Consider the following 26,818-nt stretch of genomic DNA (forward strand, 5'->3'; position numbering starts at 1 on the left):
CCCTGTATGAGCCGGCAAGGTGGACCAAGATGGCCACCGGGAGTTGCAGAGTTGCGGAGCCGCCTTAGCACGCCATAGTGTTGGTGCGGCTTCTGGGATATGGCCTACACATCAGCCGAAGCCGGGGACTAAATTTTTGCAGCCGGCCGGAGCGTTACCTCAGGGAGGTGGGCCACAGGGAAGTGGCTGAGGCTGCTTGTCAGCATGTGGATATCCCACTGAAGATGGATCCACTCACCATTGATGCGCATCCCGGCATGGAGCCGCCGCGGATGTGGGTTTCAGCGCTGTTCTGTGCAGCGTGGACGGTACAGGGATAAAGGTGTTAACCTCAATCCATCGTCCCTTTGTTAGGGAGGTGGAGAGGAACCGTCCGCCTCCTTGTGCCATCCGCTTTCACAGTGGTTGGACAGTGGGGGCTGCTCGGACGCCATAGAGAGGGGACTCTGTACATCCACGGAGTTCAGTCCGGGTGGACAGGGCCAGTTGTCCGGCATTAGGCCTGGCTCCAGGAGAGGATACATGGAGGCGACACTCCATGTGGTCGCCTGCTGCTGGTGTGGGGAGATCAGGACTCGAAGGAACCGTCGCCCCTGAAGTGAGCTCAGGCATGGCTTCCCACGTCGAAGGAGAGGGTACAGGGAGGTATACTCGCTATGCTCGCCTGTTGATGGTTCAGGGGAGATCGGAACCTTGAAAGGATCCGTCGCCCCCTTCACTCCGTTAATTAAAAAAAAAAAAAAATTACAGAAAAGTAAAAAATAAAATAAAAACGTTGGGGTCTGAAACAGACCCATGTGCCTCCTACAGACACTAAGCAAGAACTGGTTAGCTGAGAGCCAGGAGGAGGGTGTATACTGCAGGGGAGGAGCTGAGAGCCAGCAGGAGGGTGTATACTGCAGGGGAGGAGCTGAGAGCCAGCAGGAGGCTGTATACTGCAGGGGAGGAGCTGAGAGCCAGGAGGAGGGTGTATACTGCAGGGGAGGAGCTGAGAGCCAGCAGGAGGGTGTATACTGCAGAGGAGGAGCTGAGAGCCAGCAGGAGGGTGTATACTGCAGGGGAGGAGCTGAGAGCCAGCAGGAGGGTGTATACTGCAGGGGAGGAGCTGAGAGCCAGCAGGAGGGTGTATACTGCAGGGGAGGAGCCGAGAGCCAGCAGGAGGGTGTATACTGCAGGGGAGGAGCTGAGAGCCAGCAGGAGGGTGTATACTGCAGGGGAGGAGCTGAGAGCCAGCAGGAGGGTGTATACTGCAGGGGAGGAGCTGAGAGCCAGCAGGAGGGTGTATACTGCAGGGGAGGAGCCGAGAGCCAGCAGGAGGGTGTATACTGCAGAGGAGGAGCTGAGAGCCAGCAGGAGGGTGTATACTGCAGGGGAGGAGACGAGAGCCAGCAGGAGGGTGTATACTGCAAGGGAGGAGCCGAGAGCCAGCAGGAGGGTGTATACTGCAGGGGAGGAGCTGAGAGCCAGCAGGAGGTGTATACTGCAGGGAGGAGCCGAGAGCCAGCAGGAGGGTGTATACTGCAGGGGAGGAGCCGAGAGCCAGCAGGAGGGTGTATACTGCAGGGGAGGAGCCGAGAGCCAGCAGGAGGGTGTATACTGCAGAGGAGGAGCCGAGAGCCAGCAGGAGGGTGTATACTGCAGGGGAGGAGCCGAGAGCCAGCAGGAGGGTGTATACTGCAGGGGAGGAGCTGAGAGCCAGCAGGAGGGTGTATACTGCAGGGGAGGAGCTGAGAGCCAGCAGGAGGGTGTATACTGCAGGGGAGGAGCTGAGAGCCAGCAGGAGGTTGTATACTGCAGGGGAGGAGCTGAGAGCCAGCAGGAGGGTGTATACTGCAGAGGAGGAGCTGAGAGCCAGCAGGAGTTGTATACTGCAGGGGAGGAGCTGAGAGCCAGCAGGAGGGTGTATACTGCAGGGGAGGAGCTGAGAGCCAGCAGGAGGGTGTATACTGCAGGGGAGGAGCTGAGAGCCAGCAGGAGGGTGTATACTGCAGGGGAGGAGCTGAGAGCCAGCAGGAGGGTGTATACTGCAGGGGAGGAGCTGAGAGCCAGCAGGAGGGTGTATACTGCAGGGGAGGAGCCGAGAGCCAGCAGGAGGTGTATACTGCAGGGGAGGAGCTGAGAGCCAGCAGTAGGGTGTATACTGCAGGGGAGGAGCTGAGAGCCAGCAGGAGGCTGTATACTGCAGGGGAGGAGCTGAGAGCCAGCAGGAGGGTGTATACTGCAGGGGAGGAGCCGAGAGCCAGCAGGAGGGTATATACTGCAGGGGAGGAGCTGAGAGCCAGCAGAAGGATGTATACCACAGGGGAGGAGCAGAGAGCCAGCAGGAGGGTGTATACTGCAGGGGAGGAGCTGAGAGCCAGCAGGAGGGTGTATACTGCAGGGGAGGAGCTGAAAGCCAGCAGGAGGGAGTATACTGCAGGGGAGGAGCAAACTTTCTTTGTATCACTTAGTGTCAGCCTCCTAGTGGCAGCAGCATACACCACGGTCTGTGCCCCCCAATGAGGCGAAGGAGAAATAACAAGATCACAAATATTGTGGGGAAAATAAGTACTTGATACAAGTTTTCCACCTACAAGAATGGAGAAGTCTGTAATTTTATCGTAGGTACACTTCACCTGTGAGACAGAATCAAAATATATAAAAAGGAAAATCACATTGTATGATTTTTACAAAATAATTTGCATTTTATTGCATGACATAGGTATTTGATCACCGACCAACCAGCAAGAATTCTAGCTTTCACAAACCTGTTAATTTTTCCTCTAAGAAGCCCTCTTACTCTGAACTCATTACCTGTATAAATTGCACCTGTTTGAACTCATTATTTGTATAAAAGACACCTGTGGACATACTCAACCACACTCCACCCTCTCCACCATGGCCACAACCAAAGAGCTGTCTATGGACACTAGGAATAAAATTGTAGACCTGCAAAAGGCTGGGATGGCCTACAGGACAATAGGCAAGCAGCTTGGTGAGAAGGCAATTATTAGAAAATGGGAGAAACACAAGATGACTGTCAGTCTTCCTCAGTCTAGGGCTCCATACAAGATCTCGCTTCATGGGGTTAGGATGATTCTGAGAAAGGTCAGGAATCAGCCCAGAACTACACTGGAGGACCTGGTCAATGACCTGAAGAGAGTTGGGACCACAATCTCAAACATTATTATTAGTAACACTACATCGTCATGGATTAAAATTCTGCAGTGCACGCAAGGTCTGCTGCTCACGCCAGCACATGTCCAGGCCTGTCTGAAGTTCACCAGTGACCATCTGGATGATCCAGAGGAGGCATGCGAGAAAGCCATGTGGTCAGATAAGAACAAAATAAAACTTTTTGGTATCAAGAAGGAAGAGTACAACCCCAAGAACAACGTTCCAACCATAAAGCATGGTGGGGGAAACATCATACTTTGGGGGGCGCTTTTCTTGTGAAGGGGACAGGACAACTGCACCGTATTGAAGGGAGGATGGATGGTGTCATGTATCTCGAGATTTTGGCCAAAATCCTCCTTCCCTCAGTAAAAGCATTGAAGGTGGCTCGTGATTGGTTCTTACAGCATGACAATGATCAGAAACACACAGGAGTGGCTCCGTAAGACGCATTTCAAGGTCCTAGAGTGGCCTAGCCAGTCTCCAGACCTGAACCCAATAGAAAATCATTGGAGGGAGCTGAAACTCCATGTTGCCCAATGACAGCCCCGAAACCGGAAAGATCTCGAGAAGATCTGTATGGAGAAGTGGGCCATAATCCCTGCTGCAGTGTGTGCAAACTTGGCCAAGATTTACATTTAACGTCTGACCTCTGTAATTGCAATCAAAGGTTTCTGTAACAAATATTAAGTTCTGTTTTTCTATTGTATCAAATACTTATTTCATGCAATAAAATGCAATTTGTATGATTTTTAAATGATTAATGTGATATTCTGTTATTTATTTTTATATTCTGTCTCTAACAGGTGAAGTGTACCTACGATAAATATTACAGATCTCTCCATTCTTTGTAGGTGGGAAAACGTTAAAAATCGGCAGTGTATCAAATACCCATTTCCCCCACTGTACGTGTGTCTCCCGGCACTGCACCCCTCAGTACAGAAATGCACCTCCCCATTAATATGCTATTAGCCACTCAATCAAAATATAAAGTGCCCCCCATTAACTATAGTCTCATTAATATGCTATTAGCCACTCAATCAAAATATAAAGTGCCCCCATTAACTATAGTCTCCACTGCCCAATAAATATAAATTATTCAGTATTTGCAACTCTCTCCCAATTAACTTTAAGGCTATGTGCACAGGTTTTGTTACAAAAAATATCCGAGGTTCGACAGTACAAGCAAAGTGAATGAGATCCCTGAAGTCTCATGCACACGTTGCTTATTTTTTACTTGCAGATTTGCAAATGATTAAAATCTGCATAATGCCAACTCTTAGAGCATATTTCACCCTTTTACGCAGATAGCTGGGAGAATACTAATTGTGAACCCACTGGACCGCAACAGCGAACCTCCCAGGGGCAAGGCGACCAAGTAGACCACCCCCTATACAGGAAGCGTTAGGAGCAGGCCCTGGGGAGACTACTGCTACGGCAGCTGGTACTCAAAGAGAATGGGACAAACAGAAAACGGAAGGAGAGATAAGAAGAAGGAAACGGCTAGGCAGGGACACGGAGGCACAGGGAGACACACGTACGGAGTCAGGGAAGTAGATGGTAATGACAAGGAGATGGGAGTACTAGGAGAGGTGAGAAACGAACCAGCGGACAAGGTGAAGGTATGGGGAGACGACGCAGACGTACAGGAAATCTGAGGGAGAGGAGACACAGGCAGACCGCAGCTGGAAGGAAAACAAAGGAGAGAGCAGTGGTTAGTCAAAGACAGACTAGCTAGGAAAACCAAGTCGGAGGGCTAGCTGCAGACAGAACGCGGAGGGAAACGGGGCCAGAGTCACTGGCAAGGATACAAATGATAATCAGGCACTGCCAAACGGAAGAAGCGGCCTGATATGCAGAGCGGCAGCGTACCTTCCGGCTCAGGGTCCTCCAGGGGCATAGAGAGGAGCGGAGGAAGCGGCAGAATCAACGAGCGCTGTGCGCGCATGCGCAGTTGGATCTTGAGCGCGCACACCCGAGGAGAGACAGAGGAGGGACGAACGTGCAGGAGACCGGAAGTAGCAGGAGAAGCAGAAGCGCGCCGGGACGCCGTGGACTGGTGAGTATGAGAAGGCACCGAGGCAGTGGCGGTGAAACACACCCACACTAATGAGCGGGGAAAATATGCCAAAAAAAAAAAAAAGTAAAAAATGTGTAAAAAACGTATTTTATGCAGCGTTCTTTCTGCCAACACATGAGGATATGCAGCACAATTTTCTCCTGCAAATCCTGAACGTGTGCACATAGTTTTAGTCCTTGTCCTGTGTCCCCATTATTCATTATAAGTCATAGCATCATAATGGATTTGGGGATGGGAGAAGACATTATCAGGTACTGGGCATCCTCCACCACTTTCAAATTCATTACAAGTCCTCGATATCCTCTTCTTCCACCTTTCAATTCATTACAAAGTGTCCTATGCATCTTTCCCCCTCCTCTCCCACTCCCCAGTAAATGTCAAGTCCCTGATAGCGTCATAATGAATTGTGGGATGGGGAGGATGCCATTAGGGGCTTAGAACACTCCACCACGCAATTAATTTTACATCCATTTCTAACATCATCCTCCCTCTATTCATAAGTCCCCCTTACTCCCATTCCAATACATACACCCCCTTATTGTCCTCTGCCCCACATCCCACCACGGTCCTCTCCACCACATCCCATCATTGTCCTCTCCCCCACAACCCATCACTGTCCTCTCCCCCACTTCCCATCACTGTACTTTCCCCCACATCCCAACATTGTCCTCTCCCCCACATCCAAATTATTGTGCTCTCCCCCACATCCCATCATTGTCCTATCCCCCACATCCCATCATTGTCCTCTCCCCCACATCCCATCATTGTCCTCTCCCCCATTTCCCATCATTGTTCTCTCCCCCATTTCCCATCATTGTCCTCTCCCCCATTTCCCATCATTGTCCTCTCCCCCACTTCCCATCATTGTCCATTGTCAAACAAAAATAAACACATTCACCTCGCCGTCCATTCCCCAAGGCATCGCTGCGTCTTTCTTTGAGCTGGTAACTATCTAAATGACAGGAGTGCGGCATGCGGGCATCATCAAGCCGCACTTGCCTGTGTCATTGAGAAGGGATGACACGACCCCCTGGAAGAAGCTACGCTGCGAAACGCGCGTCGGGGTTTTCCTCCCCTTGGCAATCCCTTTTTCAGCAGGTAAATACATGGTCTTCACGTTATATGTACAGCTCCTCCTTCGCATTAATAGGCTTAGACTTTATTATTGGATACGCACTGTTATCCTTGTGCACTTAGCACTGTATTTGTCACTGAGCCGCACTACCCCTAACCTTGGGATGTTACTTGTAGTCCCTTATATGATTGTGGCGATTGTTCTCTTTATCTAGCTGTCCCGTATTATCTTCTTTGGTTGTTATCTACTCCTACATAGCCCCCTTTATCCCTGGCTCATTTGTGGCTAGAACTTAATTGTTGTATATGCACTAAGCACTTTACTTCTCCTCATATGTTCAGCCATGTGCACTGTCACTTTGTTAGCTCCTTCTGTGTAGCTACATATTTACTGATTTATTTATTTACATTTTTTTAGTACACTTACTATTGCCCCACATTTTTTATTTCACTACGGGATTCTTTACTTCAGGAACCATACAAACTCCTACATATGCATGATAATACTTATTACCAATCCAGAACCTGCTGATGCATGAGCATTCATTTACTATAACCGCTTAGTGTTTATATATATATATTTATTTGAACGTATACTAGGATTGCATTGGGGCTACTCTGCCTTGTCCCCTATTTTCTTTAATATTTTGTGTATTTTAATTGTTATAAATAAAATTTACATTTTTTAATATTTGGTTGGTACTCCCCTCTTCTTTGGTTATATAGTACTTTTTTGGTGGTACCCTACATATATTTATCGGTCTGTTTTTGGGTCATTGAGAAGGGGCAGGAAGAAGGCGGATTCCTGCAGCTCCACAGCCCAGATTGCCCTCAGTATTACCACCCTGCAAGCGCCATTCTCCACCTACGGGCCCCAGTGCAGCTGTACCGGCTATATGTCCACCCTTGCCTAATCCTTAATATATGTTCACACAATGCCTTGTTCATGCGGGTCTGCTCTGAAACCCATCTGAAAGGTGCTAACTTGTCGCTCAAATGAATTAACAGAAATTTCGATGTAAAAGCCCCTCGCTGTGCATATATTCATTCTTTTGTACCTCCTTTACTGGCTTCAAGTTTAACCCCTTAATGACCGCCAATACGTCTTTTAACTGACCTGAGATATAAGAGAATAGCCTCCCCATACAGATGACAATCCAGCATCTGTCAGTTGTACACTATAGCTGACAACTTGCTGTATCAGCCACGATCAGTATTTGCACCTTCTAAATCTGTTTAACCCCTTAGATGCTGCTGTCAATAGTGACTACATCATTATAAATGGTTAACAGAGTGTGGGGGCTTCTTCTTTATCCCAATTGGTGCCCTCAGATCATGATTTTGTTGTCCTGATGTTTGCGATGGCAATTCATGACCAAATAGCGGCCTTAGAGTCTGACGGCTGTAGTAATCTGTTTAGAAGTTAGCAACATTTAGGTGGTAAAAATACACATTTTCATTTCTGTCATGTCACTTTGCATTAATTCCTGTAAAGCACCTGATGGGTTAATAAACTACCTGACAGCAGTTTTCAATATGTTTAGGGGTGCTGTTTTTAAAATGGTATCACGTTTGGGGGTTTCCCAATATATGGGACCCCTAGAGTCACTTCAAACATGGATAAGTCCCTAAAAAAATAAATGTGGTAAATTTCTTTGAAAAAATGAAAAATTGCTGCTACATTTTTAAACCTCCTAAAATGCTAACAAAATAAAATAACATTTTACAAATGGTGCTGATGTAAAGCAGACATGTGGGAAATGTTATTTATTAATGGTTTGCTGTTGTATGACTATCTGGATTAAAGGGATAATCATTCAAATTTAGAAAATTGCTAATTTTTTAACATTTTTCTCAAATTTTTTATATTTTTATAAATAAACACAAAAAATGTTGAACTAAATTTACCATTATCATAAAGGATAATGTGTCACGAAAAAACAATCTCAAAATCACTGGGATTTGTTGATGCGTTGCAGAGTTATTACCACATAAAGTGACACTGGTCAGATTTCAAAAATTTGGCTCGGTCACTAAGGGGTTAAATGCCAAGCGGGTAAAATAGTCCCTTCTTCTGACATCTTCCACTCCGAATACACTCAATACTTTACAATGCAATTCAATTAAATGGGAAGGCTCAAAAAGACCCCTGAGTGTTTTAGAGCATTTTGTCAGAATTTACGCTTGAAAAAACAATAGTGGTTTCTTCAATGTTGAATGAAGCTTAAAAAAAAAAGCCAGTAAAAGAAAGAAAAAAAAAAAAAAAAAACAACCTAGAAAACGCTGAGAACAATTTGCCCAAGGTCATCAAAAAAGCTCGCTGGAAACAAGGAAACAATCAAAAGAAGGAAAAAAAAAGAAGAAGTCTCAGGAAAAAAAGCCAGGGTCTACTGGGGCATTTTGAAAAAACGCAATGGGTTCTCTCATGTGGAAAAGGCGTCGTGTGCACATACCCTTACAGAGGAGTTGCTTTTGTTACAGACCCATGCACCTCCCGCCCTTGTCGGCTTGTAGCACCATGCTGAAATCAATATGTTCCAAAGTCAATTCAGACGATCGACTTTACATAAGGGAAGAGAAAACAAATTAAGAGATAAATGTGAAGGAATATTTCAAAATATCTAATACAAAATCCTCCAGTTCTTACCTTATTTCCTCTGAAGATTTTCCCGTATCGAGCGATGACAATTTTTCCAGTACAATTGATACTCATGTTTCGCACAAGAAAAAAAAAGTCCTCTGTTCGGGCATAATTCACATAGACAAGATCTCCCTGCAAGAAAAGGAAACAAACTCAGCGATGGTGGCTGATAAAAGTCCAATAACGGAACATTATACTATTGAATATTTCAAGCTCGGACATTTGAGTCAAGATTGGAGGTCTTGGGTCTTCTATTTAAAAGGGTTGTTCCCATCTTCTCTGCTCAGGAGCACGTCGCTCCCCTGCCTCCTGACTTCCTGGGAGCTGTGTGCTCTTGAAGTTTGACAGTTTGGACCAGCAACATGGCTTCATTGATGGTCCAAACGGTGCACTGCTCCATGCTTTAAGAAGAGGCACCATCGCCTCTGTAGCATGAGAGGATCGGGGATTCTAAAGCCATCCGGTCAGAACAGCGTTTACAAGCTTCAGAACAAAGAAACCGTCTGGCTCTGATAGACTGCAGCAGTGGTAGGTAACCTAGTGAATGAGCAGTAAACTAGAGCGTTAAAAAAAATAAAAGGTAAATTTCAAAATACAAAAACTATGGGCTCGCTTCTTTCATCCCAATAAAACTGCCTTACAAATGTGGGATAATGCATAGTTCTGTGGGATCATTAGTGAGGACTAGTGATGAGCGTACGGGCTTGGATCAGGTGTTATCCGCCATGCTCGTGTCCTAACCGAGTGACTCGAAAAATAAGTTCAACTCCCCGCAGCTGCATGTCTCATGGCTGTTAGAGGATACCCACATGTATTGTGGCTGTCGAACAGCCACGAAACATGCAGCTATGGGGCCTCCAACATAGTGTTCAAGCACGCCGAAGACACTCGGTTAGCACCTGAGCATGGTGGATAACACCTTATTCGAGCTCGTTCGCTCATCACTACTCAGGACCAACTTATAAAAGCAGTGTGCCCATTGTTGCATGAACAGTTTATGGCCGAAAAAGAAGATGAATAGTAGCCTTTAAAGGGTTGGTTCTAAAGGGATCATCTTAAACCTTACTTTAGCATGTGTGCTTCTTTCCATGGAAGCGGTATAATCTTTGTAAGATATTATGTCCAAAGTAAAATTCATGCAAGTCACATCCTTTCCTTAGAAACCCTAAGGCCGGCTTCACGCTCAGCGTATGAAAATACGGTCCGTATATTACGGCCGTAATACGCTGAAAAGTCCCGAAAATAGTGGTCCGTAGCTCCTCCGTAGGCAGGGTGTGTCAGCGTTTTTTGCGCATGGCATCCTCCGTATGTAATCCGTATGGCATCCGTACTGCGTGGTTTTCTCGCAGGCTTGCAAAACCAACATACCGCTATAGAAGTGATCCATGTGTCCCAAAAAGAAAAAAAAAAATATATATATATATATATATGTCAGTAGACACATATATGTATATATATTAATATTTTTTCCAGCGCTATACAGCTTGAAAGCCGGTAATTCAATTACCGGCTTTTTCTTTCTCCTTCCTAAACCCGACATGATTTGAGACATGGTTTACATGCAGTAAACCATGTCTTCTCTCCATTTTTTTTGCAGATTCCACACTACTGTCAGTAGTGTGTATCTGCAAAATTTGGCCGTTCTAGCTCTTAAAATAAAGGGTTAAATGGCGGAAAAAATTGGCGTGGGCTCCCGCGCAATTTTCTCCGCCAGAGTAGTAAAGCCAGTGACTGAGGGCAGATATTAATAGCCTGAAGAGGGTCCACGGTTATTGCCCCCCCCCCCCCCCCTGGCTAAAAACACCTGCCCCCAGCCACCCCAGAACAGGCACATCTGGAAGATGCGCCTATTCTGGCACTTGGCCACTCTCTTCCCATTCCCGTGTAGCGGTGGGATATGGGGTAATGAAGGGTTAATGCCACCTTGCTATTGTAAGGTGACATTAAGCCTAATTAATAATGGAGAGGCGTCAATTATGACACCTATCCATTATTAATCCAATTATAGTAAAGGGTTAAATAAAACACAAACACATTATTTAAAATTATTTTAATGAAATAAAAACAATGGTTGTTGGAGTATTTTATTCTACGCCCAATCCAGTCACTGAAGACCCTCGTTCTGAAAGTAAAAAAACATAATAAACCAACAATATACTTACCCTCCGCAGATCTGTAACGTCCAACGATGTAAATCCTTCTGAAGGGGTTAAAACATTTTGCAGCAAGGAGTTCCGCTAATGCAGGCTGCTCCTCGCTGCAAAACCCCGGGGAATGAGGCTAAATATAGATCAATGATCTATATTTAGCTTCATTTGCGGTGAGGCGCCCTCTGCTGGCTGTTCCTAGATCGTGGGAACTTTCCTAGAAAGCTCCCAGGCTTTCTAGGAAAGTTCCCACGATCTATGAACATCCAGCAGAGGGCGCCTCACCGCATGTCTCAAATCATGTCGGGTTTAGGAAGGAGAAAGAAAAAGCCGGTAATTGAATTACCGGCTTTCAATCTGTATAGCGCTGGAATAAATATTAATATATATACATATGTGTCTCACTGACTATATATATATATATATATATATATATATATATATATATATATACCTATTCTATGTGTACACATTTATTCTACCTATTCTACTGGAAGCTGTCAGTGTGATTTTACTGTACACCGCACTGAATTGCCGGCTTTTCTCTCTAACAGCGCTGCGTATTTCTCTCAAGTCACACTGCTTGTCCGTGTGTAATCCGTATTTTTCACGCATCCATAGACTTTCATTGGCGTATTTCTTGCGCAGTACGGTGACAAACGCAGCATGCTGCGATTTTGTACGGCCGTAGAAAGCCGTATAATACTGATCAGTAAAATACGGCAGATAGGAGCAGGGGCATAGAGAATAATTGTGCCGTATTTTTTGCGAGTTTTACGGACATAGTTTCTGCGCTCTTACGTCCGTAAAACTCGCAAGTGTGAAGCCGGCCTAAGAACCGAATAATTCTTTAAAAAGTAGACTGCAAATGGAAGGACGCTCACTACCCTACATGATGTCTCAGGACCGGCCCACTTACCTCAGGTTCTCCCTTAGCAGAAAAAGCATTATATGGTGGGACGATATCCGTGAAGTTCTCATATCCTTCTGGAGGTGGCTCTGACAATGAAGTATTGAATATCTGAAAACGAAATGAACGGGTTAGGTTATACCCGCTTCACAAAGATCAAGATCATTGAATAAATTCATATCCTAACTGGTTCATATATGATGACCCATTATATTCTTAAAAAAATACTGGAGGAATGGGGCCTCCCATTCTGGTGATCAGATTTGGTCCCACCAGTTGATAAATACTTCTGTCTGGGATTCTTCTCTTTAATGGTATTGACTCAACTGACATCACTTTCTTGATGAGAACTCTGCTTATTCTGTCTCAGTCTATACAGCAAAGCTGCCAAGTATTCTACAGCAAACAAGGTGTCATCTTAGTAAAATTTCAATAGAGGCCAGTAGGAGTCCTGCAAAATGTTACGTTCTCCCCGAATTTGCATCTATTTCCTCTGGGTTTTATGGTTTTCTCCCACACTAAGGCTGCGTTCACATTTGCGTCTTTGGGCGCAGCGCCGTCGACAGATACCAACGCATGCGTCATGCGCCCCTTCCTTTAACATGGTGGGGGGCGCATGGACATGCGCCGGTATGCGTTGTGATGCGTTGTACGACGCATGAGTCATTTTGGCGCACCAGTCAGGGCGCGGGCGACGCTACATGTAGCATTTTGCCTGCATCAAATTTCCAATCAAAAACGCATGTAACGCACTTGCGTCGTACATGCGTAAAAAAAAAAAACCATTAGTGTCTATGATAAACGCATAGGGCGCAGGTGCCTGCGTTGACCTGCGTTGTACAACGCATGCGCCTTTTCAGAAAAAACCCATTGGTGAAGTGTCTACACATAAAAGCATTTGAGGACAACGCATGCGTCAAAAAACGCTGCGTTGTGTATATGCATTTTGCGTTGCGTCGACGACGCTGTGCCCATAGACGCAAATGTGAACGTAGCCTTAAAGACTTCCTGATAGGGAATTCAGATTGTGAGCCCCAATGGGGGCCATGTTGAATATGTCTTTAACCTGTTCTTGACATAACAATTTTCTGTTTTTTTTGCGCTTTCGTTTTTCCTCCCCCTCTTCCAAGAGTCAGAACTTTTCTATTTCTCTTGCAAAATAGCCTTATGAGGGCTTGTTTTTGTGAAACGAGCTGTAATGTTGAATTCATTTGACCATGTGAGGTACCGAGAATTGGGGAAAAAATTCCAAGTGCTGTGAATTTGTGAAAAAAAAAACATAATTCTACAATTTTTTTTTTCTTTACAGTGGTCATTATATGGTACAAATGACCTGACAGCATGATTATAGCAATACAAAACATGCGAAAAACAAGGTCAATAAGGTTTTTCATTTTCGGTTGATGCAGCTGTGTGAAGACTTGTTTTTTCGCACCCTAAACTGATGATTTAATTTGTACTATTTTGGAAAACATGATTTTTTTTTTAATCTCAATCTTGTTCCTGTGATCAAACTACTGGATTTCTGGGGTTCAGATTTTTTTTCCTTATTACAGAGTTTACCCAACATGTTAATTAATTTTATACTTTGATAGATAAGACTTTTATGGACAAGAAAGCACTTCATGTGTAGTTTTTTTTTGTTATTTATGTTTATTACTTTATTTTTGAGGGAATTCTATATTTTTCTTATTTTTTTCCATATTTTTAAAAACTAACATTTATTTAAATTTTTGCTGTAGTTTGTGGTCCCCTTAGAGGACTTGAACTTGCGATCATCGGATTTTTTGCATTATACAAAGTAATACTACAGTACTGCTGTGTGTAACAAAAATAATGGCCTACGAACGCTAGCCAAAGGCTGGTAGGGGAGTCTTGAGGAGACCACAAGCTGTTATGGCAACCCATCAGCGCACCGCGGTCATGTGACTGGGGTACTGATGGGCAGTTAGAACAGCGCGAGCCCCAGTCTGCGCACAAAAAAGGCCGCAGTCAAATATTGATATCAGCAACTAACAATTGGAAAGCAGTGGCAAGAGCTTCGCTCCCCTGGCTGATGATGGCTGAATAATAACACCACTGTCTGCCAGTAAAGATTTGGGCACAGTTCCTGAGGCCTCATCACAAAAAAGGTACCAGACGTATGGCATGCCAGTAAGTCATGTCGGAAAGGGGTTAATGATAATGAAAGGATTCTGATGACATCACTTTTGAATGAAGTGACTCTGCTCATCCTGTCACAGTCTACATGGCAAAGCAGAGCTACTGAAAAACAGAAAGTATCAAGCTACTGTGACGGCTCTGGTTCCATGTTTTAAAACTGTGAAAATTCAAGATTTTGTGGACTGCTAAATAAAAAAAAAGGCAAATTTTGTAAAACATGGTTAGAATAAAAACCCACAAAAATTATTAATACCCGTCTAGCCCCATACCATAGGCAATAAATGGAGAGGATGTCGAGCATGCGCATATCCACTCCATTCAGATGGGGATTGAGATCGTTGAGGGTTTCGGGGGTCAGACCCAAGGTGATCAGTCCGTTACCCTCTATACTTTGGATAATGGATCCCTTTCAGTAGCGGCAATAACCCTTTTAAATAAAAAAAGTATCACGAGCTTTTGACCAGAAATAACAAAAAACGTTAAAAAAAACCTAAAATAAAATCTGCATCTCACCTCTGTGCCGTGTTCATCGATAATGGAGATATAGTTAGGACTGGATTTATTGGGGTAGGACAGCAGGACGTCGTAGGGAACCAACTCCGCTTTATCCAATCCAAAATCTCTCCACTGAGCCTGGATTTTTTGGGCCAATAGAAGGTTCTGTTCTGTCCCGGCCAAATGAGGAATTTTGGTGAAATCTCTGAAAGACGAAGTCGGTTTTAGAAATAAAATTTGGTTTTTGCCCAAAAGTGACAATTTTCTCTCATCCTTACCGCAGGAACTTTCTTATGTTCGCCGCCTTCATGTCGGACACAATCTCCTTCCGCACATTTCGAAGTTTAAAAGTGACATCATAATATCCATGTGACGGCTGAATAAGCCAACCTGAAAGCCAAAAAAAAAAAAACATCAAAAAGTTTTGCAACAAACTCTCTTCCCGATCCCTTTGGCTTTCATTAAGAAAAATAAAGATCTGACTCATCTTCGTCCAAGAACTTGGCGTTTTTGTATGTAGCCCAAACACATAACAAGAAACCACGTGACACCGTAACGGGCTGGAATAATTAACGACAATAATAATTAGGAAAATTTCATTTTCGTGAAAGGGTCGTTTCAATTATCGGAATTACAAGAATGAAAAACTTGTTTTAGATCCATTATTGCCGGTAAATATATGGTCACACGAGCTTTGTATCATGTATTCTATTTTATGACAACACACGTTGGACTTGGTGTGTTCGACCTCAAGCAATGATTACAACCTAAAACCTGATTCTAAAGCCTTGGTTATCCATGATGGAGATATGGGAGTCAATATGTAGATTCTATGGATCTGTCATTCTCTCTTCCATTCGAGATCCCATCATCCACAAGAGAAACAAACACAGTTTATGTTGGTCTGTTCATGTTTATAGGTTTATGTTTTTGGTCTCTTTATGGTGCTGCTGATTTGGACATTAGTCCTTCCTATTTCAGCATCAGAAAATGACCTATTGTCTAAATCAGGTTTATGTGTTACATTTATTATTGTTATGCCATTTTTTTTCATATCACGATCTTTAATAAAAATCTTAATTACTGTAATAACCTTGTTTTATTCACATTGGTCATTGGGGCTATTTTAGACTCATACTTCCAGTCTTGAGGAAGCAGTCTCATTATCATCAGAGGCAGGATAACACCTTTATATACAGTAGATCACACAGGATCCACCATTCACAATATGATGTCACAGCTCACCTCCTCCTCCTCCTGTACAATCACTTCTATATACAGTAGACACAGGATCCACCCATCACAATATGATGTCACAGCTCACCTCCTCCTCCTCCTCCTCCTGTACAATCACTTCTATATACAGTAGACACAGGATCCACCCATCACAATATGATGTCACAGCTCACCTCCTCCTCCTCCTGTACAATCACTTCTATATACAGTAGACACAGGATCCACCCATCACAATATGTGATGTCACAGCTGACACTGATCTCCCTCCCTTCATAATGAAGTTTGCACCCGATTATTAGATGGTTCAAAACAAAATTACTATTTTTTTATGTCATGATATAAAAAAACAAAAATTGGCAACATTATTTTTAAATATTACAAAAACCTGACTTAATTTCTTAAAGACCAAGTAATTTTTTGCGTTAAAGGGGTAGTCCACTTCTAGGACAACCCCTTCTTGATCTAAATGTTTGGCGCCCATAAAATAAAAAAAAAAAAGCTTATACTCACCTCCCGAGCTGACGCCCATTCCAGTGGTGTCAGCACTCGCGGTCCCGGGGCTCTGGTGACAGTTCACAGCTGCGGGGTCAAGCTGACATCTGACCGCATGACCCTGCAGCGCTCTGACCGGCGGTCTTACCGGCGGTAGCGTTACTACCGCGCCGGTGTTTCCCACGCTGTCACACAGATGACAGCGTGGGAAACTCCATGGGAAGACCGTAAAACAAAAACTCAGCAAATCCTGCGGTTTTGCTGCGGATTTGACTGACGCAATTGTGTGGGTCTTTGAGGAGACCTGTGGTCAGTCAGGACATTTCGGTCCGTAAATATGGACTGTGAAATACACAAGTTTGAACCCTTACATGGCAGCCCGCTATTTTTCCATCTCCAGATTATGGACCCGAGTGGGGGTTTGTTAATTTGTATTGTCATTTTTACAGGTGACACTTTGGGTACGTAACAAGTTTGATCGCTGTTTACTGAGATTTTAAGCCGCAATTTCTGAACTGTTTTCACTCTTCTTGTGGCGGTATGTTTACACGCTGCGTTTTTTGCTGAAATCTTTCCGCAGCGTATTTTACATTACCAGCCTCATCGATGACATTTCTGAACTCTTAGGCTATGCGCACACGTATTCTAGGCCCACTGCAAATTTTTCTGCAGCGGATTTCAGCGGATTTCCCGCGGTTTTTCTGCGAATTTCACTGCGATTTTACAACTGCGGTTTTCCATAAGGGCCGTTGTAAATCCGCTGCGGTATCCCGCAGAAAGAAGCGACATGCTGCGGAATGTAAACCGCTGCGTTTCCGCGCGGTTTTTTTTTTTTCCGCAGCATGTGCGCAGCGTTTTTGTTTCCCATAGGTTTACATTGAACTGTAAACGCATGGGAAACCGCTGCGGATCCGCAGCAAAATCCGCATCAGGTGCTCATACCCTTACGCATGAATTGTTTTTCCCCAAGATGCAGCACGTCAACTTTTTCTTTGTTTTTATAGCGTTTTTCACCCATTCCTTGTAAAAAAAAAAAACGCAAGAAAAAAAAAAAAACACTGCAAATATGAATGTAAAAACACATTAAAAAAAAAAAAACGCATCGGTTTTCCTGCCACCACTTTGGTTTTTTTTTTTTAGGTGCAGGAAAAAAAAAATTCGGCAAATACCCCACGACGCGTGCACATAAATGAAGCTTGAGGTTATTTTATTTTATTTTTCTTTTTTGCTATAACTGGAGAGAACACATAGATAAAAGAGATAAAAGGCCACAATACAATAAAAAACGGCTTTATTAAAATACACTGTGCTTCAGCTACAGACAGCCTTCATCAGATTAGGTTATAGATCTAAGTACCTACTCGATATATACTGTATACCCGATGAATGCAGCCACATTGCGTTTTATTTTATGGTGGCCATTTATCTCCTGGTTTCATTTTTTTTTATTTTTTTGCATGCAAGAAAAAAATAAAAAAAATCAGCCATTTCCCATCACTATGCTAAATCCCAATCTCATGCATTATTGTCCGTTTCTTTTTTTTTTTTTTTTTTTTTTTTAACCATCAGTCTGGCATTTTGCTTTTTCCCCTATGCTAAAAAAATAAAATAAAAATATAATAATAATAATAATAATAATAATAATAAAAAATAAAAATATAATAATAATAATAATAATAATAAATAATAGTAAATACAAATATAATAATAATAATAATAATTCCTTGCTTCTCCTCCCCATTAAACATCCGATTGCAGTTTTTTTCACCGATTTAAGTGACTCGTATGAAAAGCCAATATCTGTGAAAAAAAAAGGACGGAGGAACGAGGAATTAATCAGAAACACGAGCGTTGAACCTCGTACACAACCAATAGCCATGGCTAGGGGAGACGCTGGTGAATGCAGGGACATTAATATTTTTTTTATTATTTTTTTTTTAAATTTTTCTATATTATTTAATTATGAATTGTCAGTATAACAAACAACTATGTAATTAAATTGAAAAAAAAAAAATTAAATGACTACAAAAATCTGATATCCAGTGCCGACATCTGGCATTGCAATGTCACACCTGCTCCCGTGCCCGGTTATACCGCCTGACAGCTGTTAACAAGCGAGGCACTCACCTACAGGCACTCACCTACAAGCACTCCCAGGAGGAAGAGCACAGCCAGGGACAGGACCACCACCGCACAGGTCCTCTTCACTGCTCTCTTCCTGGCCATGAAGCCTGACCTGCCGGATCGCCTTCCGTCCTGCTGATGACCGGCACCGGGGAACGTTCTGTAACGGAAGGAGAAGTTTGTAAACGTTCTAAAACTTTTGTTTTTCCAATTCTGAAAGTGAATACTCGCGACACCTAGCGGCGGACAGCGCACATGACATGTGGTGACTTTACAGTGGAGTGAACGTATGGTGTTAAGGAGTCCCTATGGTGGATTTATAGAAGCTGGTTGTCTGGCTATTAGTTAGAAAAAATATATATATATGTTCATCTTAGAATTGTATGCCACTGATTGACCAATCCTTTTGATAATAATTACAGCAAAAGAAACATTTTTTTTCTGTTGAAATGTAACTAAAATGAACCTTAAAGGGAACCTGTCACCCCCAAAATCGCGGGTGAGGTAAGCCCACCGGCATCAGGGGCTTATCTACAGCATTCTGTAATGCATTCTGTAATGCTGTAGATAAGCCCCCCATGTATCCTGAAAGATGAGAAAAAGAGGTTAGATTGTACTCACCCAGGGGTCCGGTCCGATGGGCGTCATGGTGCGGTCCGGTCCGGGGCCTCCCATCTTCTTACGATGACGTCCTCTTCTTGTCTTCCTGCCGCGGCTCCTGTTGAGGGCAGAGTAAAGTACTGCAGTGCGCAGGCGTTGGGCCTCTCTGACCTTTCCAGGCGCCTGCGCACTGCAGTACTTTACTCTGCCCTCAACAGGAGCCGCGGCAGGAAGACAAGAAGAGGACGTCATCGTAAGAAGATGGGAGGCCCCGGACCGGACCGCAGCGGGACCACCCCTGGATGAGTATAATCTAACCTCTTCTCATCTTTCAGGTAACATCGGGGGCTTATCTACAGCATTCCAGAATGCATTACAGAATGCTGTAGATAAGCCCCTGATGGCGGTGGGCTTAGCTCACCTTCGATTTTGGGGGTGACAGGTTCCCTTTAATATATATCCACATGCAGTAACATTTTTTGACAAGTGTCAGATTGTGAAACAGTCTGGATAATCAGATGACCTAAATTGAGTTCAGGCGGCCATATAAAAACTCTGGCAAGCCATGTCCTCAAATTTCTGTGTGCAGTGGCGTAACTAGAGTCCAATGGACCCGGTGGAAAATTTGGAACTGCGCCCCACGCATGCTGGTCAGATATATGGGTCCTTGATCCATTCTAGATGCAACAATGTCCCCACTCCTGGGTCCTTCCTGTAATAATCTCCCCCATCCTGGGACCCTTCCAAAAATAATGTCCTAATCCTGGCCCCTTGCAGTAATAATGTCCCCCATGCTGGCCCTTCTAGTAATAATGCTCCGCTCCCCACCCTGGTCTCATCCTCTAAGGCTATGTGTACATGTATTCTTGAGGTCTGCTGATTTTTCCGCAGCGGATTTGAGAAATCTGCAGGTAAAAGGCACTGTGTTTTACCAGTGGATTTACCGGCGGATTTACCGTGGATTTTATACGGATTTTGTGCTGATTCCACCTGCAGTTTTACACCTGCGGATTCCTATAGAGGAGCTGGTGTAAACCGCTGTGGAATCCGCACAAAGAATTGACATGCTGCGGAATGTAAACCGCAGCATTTCCGCACGTTTTTTTCCGCAGCATGGGCACAGCGGTTTCTGTTTTCCATAGGTTTACATTGTACTGTAAACTCATGGGAAACTGCTGCGGACCCGCAGCAAAATCCACAACGTGTGCACATAGCCTAATAATGTCTCCCATCCTGGTCTAATCCTCCGTTAAAACCGTTAATCTTACCTTCTCCCACGTCATGCGGCGGCGTCCTCCTCTATAGCCGGTGCAGAAGCTGGCAGTGGAGTTTGATGTATCAGCATGGGCAGCGCATGACGGCTGTGACGGGCAAGCCATCGTCTGCTGCCAACTAGAGTTGAGCGAATTTGTTCGGATTCGGTTCCGAATACGATCGGCGGGGAATATTATTTTTGCAATATTTGCCGAACACAGCCGAACGTCATTGGAGTCAATGGGAGTAGAAATTACCGAATGTGTTCGGAACCAATCATCAAACATAAATTCGGCACAAATAGGGTACTAATATGGCACGAATATGGCAAATTCAGATTCGGCGACCAAATAGGAACAAATTCGCTCAACTACACTGCCGACCTCTGATTGGCTGGTGTGGCTACCCAGGAGTTCAGGTACCAGAGTGGTGCTGCCCTCGGGGAGGGTAATGTCATGCCTGGAAACAGGAGGGATCCTCTTGGCAGGCAAGCTGTACATGCAACACATTCTGACTCCTGTCCCATGATGGATAGGAACGGACAAGAGGAAGACTCACCGTTCTGTGCGGGAGGTGTGGATCGGGGGGGCTCAGCTTCACCCTCCCCACCATGAGGCACCCGCAGGCTGGCACCCGCCCGAGGGTCCCTCGGCCTACCAGTGCAGCGCTGCTCCTGGTCCGAGGGTCGCTTCCCCCTGCCGGGGGCTCTCGACCCTTCCATCACGCCCCCTGTGGTATCGATGCCCAGAACGCCTCTGCTGATTGTGGATCTCCATGCGGTTTTTCTGGGGGAACTCTGCTGAGGATACACCGCTCTCAAGTTCCAGCCGCGCGTCACTTCCGATTCGCAGCTGAGGGGGGTGGGTGGCGCTTTTCTCCATGGAGAATACTTCCGGAGTGGTCGGTTCGCGCGGGAGCAACACATCCAGGAAGGATAAAGGTATGAGGGGCTGTGGTGTAAACGATCATCATTCTGCCATGGAGGACGCATCCTGGTCTGATGCAGGGCAGGAGGTCCTATTACATGTAAGTGATAGGGCGGTAGCTCTAGATTTCTATAGCAGCATAATTCTATGGTAGTAGTGGCAATTATATATTTTGTAGGTCTCCTCCTTACCAGAAAAGCCCATAAAGAAGCCTAGACGAAATTTGCACAGCTAAGCTGAAGGAAGCCTTGCAGAAACCACTATGTGAGGCATGCACCTGCAAGATTGTAGGGGAACAGCAGGCTTCTCTTATGTCTAAGGCTACTTTCACACTTCCGTCTTTTTGCCTCCGTCGCAATCCGTCGTTATGTCAAAAAAACGGATCCTGCAAATGTGCCCACAGGATCTGTTTTTTTTCTATACACTTTAATGGACGACGGATTGCGACGGATGGCCACACGTCGCATCCGTCGTGTGACGGATGCGTCGTGTTTTAGCGGTCCCTTGTGACAAAAAAACGTTCGATGTAACGTTTTTTGTCGGTCGGATCTGCCATTTCCGACCACGCATGCGCGGCCAGAACTCCGCCCCCTCCTCCCCGCTCATCACAATGGGCAGTGGATGCGTTGTAAAACTGCATCCGCTGCCCACATTGTGATAAACTTAGCACAACGTCCGTCGGTACGTCGGGCCGACGGAAGTGTGAAAGTAGCCTAATATGAGAGCCATTATAAGAGAGGAAGTTCAAGCCTCTGTCAGGCTTAGTTCCCCCTCAACCATCACCTTCTGAAAGATCCAGGAAGAGGCCTAGAGAAGAGGTTTCCTCAGTGGGCTCGTCCTTTTTTGACTCAGAGTCGGTGGGGGAGGAGGAAAGTAAAGAGTTTCCAGAGAAAGGAAGAAGATACTTGTTTTCTGCTGCTAACACAAGAGAACTTTTAGATGCAGTAAGGCATACCATGCAAATTGAAGAGCCTCAACCGATGTGTTCGGTACAAGATGAGATGTTTGGGAGATTACGCTCCCAGTAAACTCCCATATCCACTCTATGATTTTAGAGGAATGGGAGGAGGCGGAAAAAAGACTAACCATTCCCAAAGACTTTAGACTCCACTTACCTTTTGACCCAGAAGAAGTCAAGGAATGGGTGGACATTCCTAAAATAGACATCCCGCTAGCTAAAGTGTCCAAAAAGACATCAATTCCTTTTGAAGACTCCTCTAATCTAAAAGAGCTCATGGATAGGAAGGCAGATGGCATTTTAAAAAGGGCTAATATTGCAGTGACATCAGTAGCTCGCTCCATGCACCTGTGGATAGATGATCTCCAAGAACAGTTGTCAGCTAAAACTCCTTGGGAAACTATTTTAAAATCTCTCCCTCTGTTAAAACTAGCAACCACTTTTTTAGCAGATGCTTCTGCAGAATCAGTAAAGTTTGCGGTTAGGAGTCGATCCCTATTCAATACAGCCAGAAGAGCTATTTGGCTTGAGTTGGTCAGGAGATATGCATTCTAAAAACAAACTGTGTTCTATACCCTTTTCAGGGGGCAGAGTCTTCGGACCTGTCCTCGATGATATTTTGGAAAAGGCCTCAGATGTAAAGAAAGGGTTCCCTGAAGACAAGCCTAAAAGATTTCAGCCCTTTCGTAGACCCTGTTATAATCAAAAAACATATTACAGGGGAAAGGGAAACAGGGTAGATGGAGTTATCAAAAAGGGGGAGAGAGCAGGTTCAAAAACAAAGACTCAAGCTACTCAGGTTCGGGGTCTAACTACCGGAGAAAATGACGCCATCAGAGTAGGGGGCCGGCTATCTGAGTTTCTAGGGGGATGGCGGAAAGTTACCACAAGCCCGTGGGTCTTACAGGTGGTATCGCAGGGGTACAAGATAGAATTCATGTCTCTACCTCCCGAAAGATTCTTGGTCTTCAGCGCCCATCTAAATTCAGCATCCCCCATATGGTCAGACATCCAGGACCTCCTGGACATGGCAGCAATTGTTCCGGTACCCCCTCAAGAAGAGCGCAGAGGTCACTACTCATATCTTTTCTCAATAATAAAACCGTCAGGAGAGTCAAGAACGATAATAAATTTAAAACACTTAAACAAATGGGTAACGTACAAAAGATTCAAAATGGAGTAAATTTGGTCAACTATTCCCCTTCTAGGAAGAGGAGTGGTAATGTATACTCTGGATCTAAAGAGTGCATATTACCATGTGCCAATTCACCCAGACCATCAAAAGTTCTTAAGGTTTGCGGTAAAAATGGAGGGAATAATCTACCATTACCAATTCCGCTGCCCGCCCTTCGGTCTAGTGTCAGCCTCCAGAGTTTTTACAAAACTCATGATAGAAGTCGTGGCCTATCTAAGAAATCAGAACATTATGGTGATCCCTTACTTACACAGTACATCTCAGGGTCAACTGTCAATCCCTCATCTTTACACTGGAAAGTCTAGGATGGATCATAAACTGGACAAAGTCGGATCTGGTACCGAAGTCAAAAATAAGATTCTTGGGAGTCATATTGGATTCGGATGCAAGAATGTCTTACCTACCAGAGAAGAGGCTAAAGGGCATAATAGCAAAAAGTCCATCAATTTACCTGAAGCCGGAATTCTATCAGAGACGCAATGAAGGTTTTAGGACTGATGACAGCCTGCATTCCTTGCGTGAACTGGATCCAATTTCATTCTCGGCGGGCGACTACAGCAGGAGGTCCTTGCATCTTGGAACAGAAAACAAAACTCGCTAAGTGAGAAACTAAGACTCTCTCTTCAGGTCAAAACATCCTTAAAATGGTGGACGCTTCCCAGAAATCTTCGGGTTGATATGCCATGGATTAAAAATCCAAGTATATCGGTTACAACAGACGCAAGCCAGCAGGTCTGGGGTGGCCACGTCCAGGGAAGGTACTCCCAGGGACGTTGGGGAAAGAAGGACAGCAAGAAATCATCGAACTACAGGGAGCTACATGCAGTCTGGAAGGTCATAGCAGCCGCCCAGTCCCTGTTAAAGAACAGACATATAAAAGTATTTTCGGACAATACAACAACTGTAGCATTCCTTCGTCATCAGGGCGGTCCAAGACATCTAGCATTGCAAGGTCTGGCGGAACAGATCTTCAGATGGGTAGAAAAGTCTGTTCTGTCAATCTCGGCAGTACATCTGGAAGGTTCCAAATATCAGTTAGCGGACTTCCTAAGCAGGAAAACAGTGGTCCCGACAGAGTGGGAACTCAACAACGAAGTCTTCCACAGTCAAGCCGGAGGTGGACCTGTTCGCTACCAAGCGGAATGCGAAAGTCAGAACCTTCTACTCTCTAAATCCGTGGGAAAGCCCGTCAGGGATCGATGCTTTCTCACATCCCTGGAGCAACGGGTTACTGTATGCATTCCCTCCGTTAGCATTGATTCCAAAAACACTCAGGAAAATCTGCGAAGACAGGGTCAAAGTTATTCTTATAGCACCCCATTGGCCGAAAAGGAGTTGGTTCCCCTTACTAAAGATGTTATCAGAAGAGAAACCCCTCCTGTTACCGGAAAGAAAGGATCTTATTCATCAATGCTCAGTTCTACACCAGAACCTGGAGGCTCTTGGGTTGGCAGCCTGGATCCTGAACGGCAGGTCCTAAGAACAAAAGGACTATCGGATGATGTTATCTCTACCCTCCAAGTCAGTAGAAAACCGGTGACATCGGCTATCTATACGAAAATATGTAAACGATTTTGCAGTTTTTGTGAGGAGATAACAGTTGACACTGACCATCCTAATATTCCCAAGATCCTTGATTTTCTGCAGTCAGGTTTCAGGAAAGGGCTTAGGCCTAGTACATTGAGGGTCCAAATAGCAGCCCTGAGTGTGTTCTATGATTTCCCTCTATCTACTCATCCCTGGATTAATTGATTTTCTAGGGCAGTCCAGAGACTAAAACCTTTAGTTAGGAGATCGGTGCCACCATGGGATTTTAACCTAGTCCTTAATGTTCTATGCGAACAGCCATGGGAGGTAGCGGGAGACATAGAAATCAGTAAGCTTTCCCTAAAAGCAGCATTCTTAGTGGCGATAACGTCGGCAAAAAGATTGGGGGAATTACAGGCTTTATCAGTACAGAACCCGTAGTTACAAACTTTCAATGATAGACTAGTCTTAAGACTCGACCCAGCCTTCACCCCTAAAGTTGTCTTAAATTCCAATATGAATCAGGAAATTGTCCTGTCATCGTTTTGTCAGTTCCCTAAAAATCAGAAGGAAAGGTTTTTTCATAATTTGGACGTTAGGGAAACGGTGCTCAGGTACCTTGATTTAACTAAATCCGGGAGACAGGATTACAACCTGTTTGTCCTGTTCAGAGGCCCAAATAAGGGGAAAAAGGCATCTAAAGCTACCATTGCGAGGTGGATTAGGTCTACAATCAGTTTAGCTTATGAATCACAGGAGAAAATCTCCCCGGTTAACCTTAGGGTCCATTCATCTAGGGCCATGGCCACGTCGTGGGTGGAGAAAGGGGGGCTTCGGCAGAACAAATCTGCAGTGCTGCATCCTGGTCCAGCCTTAGTACCTTTTCAAAACATTACAAGCTAGATGTAGTATCTGCTCAGTTAGCTTTTGGTAGAAAGGTACTTCAAGCAGTAGTCTCACCCTAGATACCATTCTCCTTTGGTATTTCTCCAGTGTGCTGTCAGGTGGTGACCTGGAAAACGGTAATTAGACCTACCGGTAATTGTATTTCTAGGAATCCATCCTGACAGCACTATTAGTTCCCTCCCTAATGAATGTTTTTGATACTCATGTGATGTAACATTTGTATGACTGGTTGATTTGTTATAATAAACCTTATTTTTGCATCCATCTAGAGGTGTTACTTTGAAAAGCACTGAAGGGTGGTAGGGGGAGGGTCATTTTAACCTCTCATGTTTCCTGTCCCATGACGGATAAGAAGGACGTCTGTTGTGAATTCTGTGGCTGAGTTCACTTCTGTGGTCACAAGTGGTATTGCAGTCTCTGGGCTTCCTCCCTCAGGTGTTTTGGTGAGCTCGTTGGCTGCCTTGCTATTTAGCTCCACCTGAGTCTGTCTTCCTTGCTCCTTGTCAATGTTCCAGTGTTGGATCTGAGCTACTGCATCTTTCCTTGGGCCTGCTGCTCTGCTAGATAAGTGCTTCTAGTTTGTTTTCTGTTTTTTCTGTCCAGCTTGCTATTAACTTTTGCTGGAAGCTCTGAGAAGCAAAGGGGTGCACCGCCGTGCTGTTAGTTCGGCACGGTGGGTCTTTTTGCCCCTTTGCGTGGTTTTCGTTTTAGGGTTTTTTGTAGACTGCATAGTTCTCTTTGCTATCCTCGCTCTGTCTAGAATATCGGGCCTCACTTTGCTGAATCTATTTCATTCCTACGTTTGTCTTTTCATCTTGCTAACAGTCATTATATGTGGGGGCTGCCTATTCCTTTGGGGTATTTCTCTGAGGTAAGTCAGGCTTGTATTTCTATCTTCAGGCTAGTCAGCTCCTCAGGCAGTGCCGAGTTGCATAGG

General features: G+C 44.7%; 1 protein-coding gene across 2 annotated transcripts in view; it reads right to left on the reverse strand.

Annotated features, from left to right (window-relative positions):
- The window catches only part of NAALAD2 (N-acetylated alpha-linked acidic dipeptidase 2), an 84,512-nt gene extending 65,769 nt beyond the window's left edge, over positions 1-18,743 (reverse strand). The window contains exons 1-5 of one of the 2 annotated variants that reach the window (XM_069759245.1): positions 18,533-18,743; positions 14,942-15,053; positions 14,682-14,868; positions 12,015-12,116; positions 8,955-9,080 (exon numbers count right to left, since the gene is read on the reverse strand). In XM_069759245.1, the coding sequence (XP_069615346.1) occupies positions 8,955-9,080; positions 12,015-12,116; positions 14,682-14,868; positions 14,942-15,053; positions 18,533-18,617 (612 nt within the window). In that variant the 5' untranslated portion in view covers positions 18,618-18,743. Of the gene's footprint in view, positions 1-8,954; positions 9,081-12,014; positions 12,117-14,681; positions 14,869-14,941; positions 15,054-18,518 lie in introns of both variants that reach the window. The other variant, XM_069759246.1, reaches the window with a different exon arrangement.
- Between the last annotated feature and the right edge of the window lie 8,075 nt (positions 18,744-26,818).

This window comes from Ranitomeya imitator, chromosome 3, assembly GCF_032444005.1.
Source record: "Ranitomeya imitator isolate aRanImi1 chromosome 3, aRanImi1.pri, whole genome shotgun sequence".
NCBI lineage: Eukaryota > Metazoa > Chordata > Amphibia > Anura > Dendrobatidae > Ranitomeya > Ranitomeya imitator.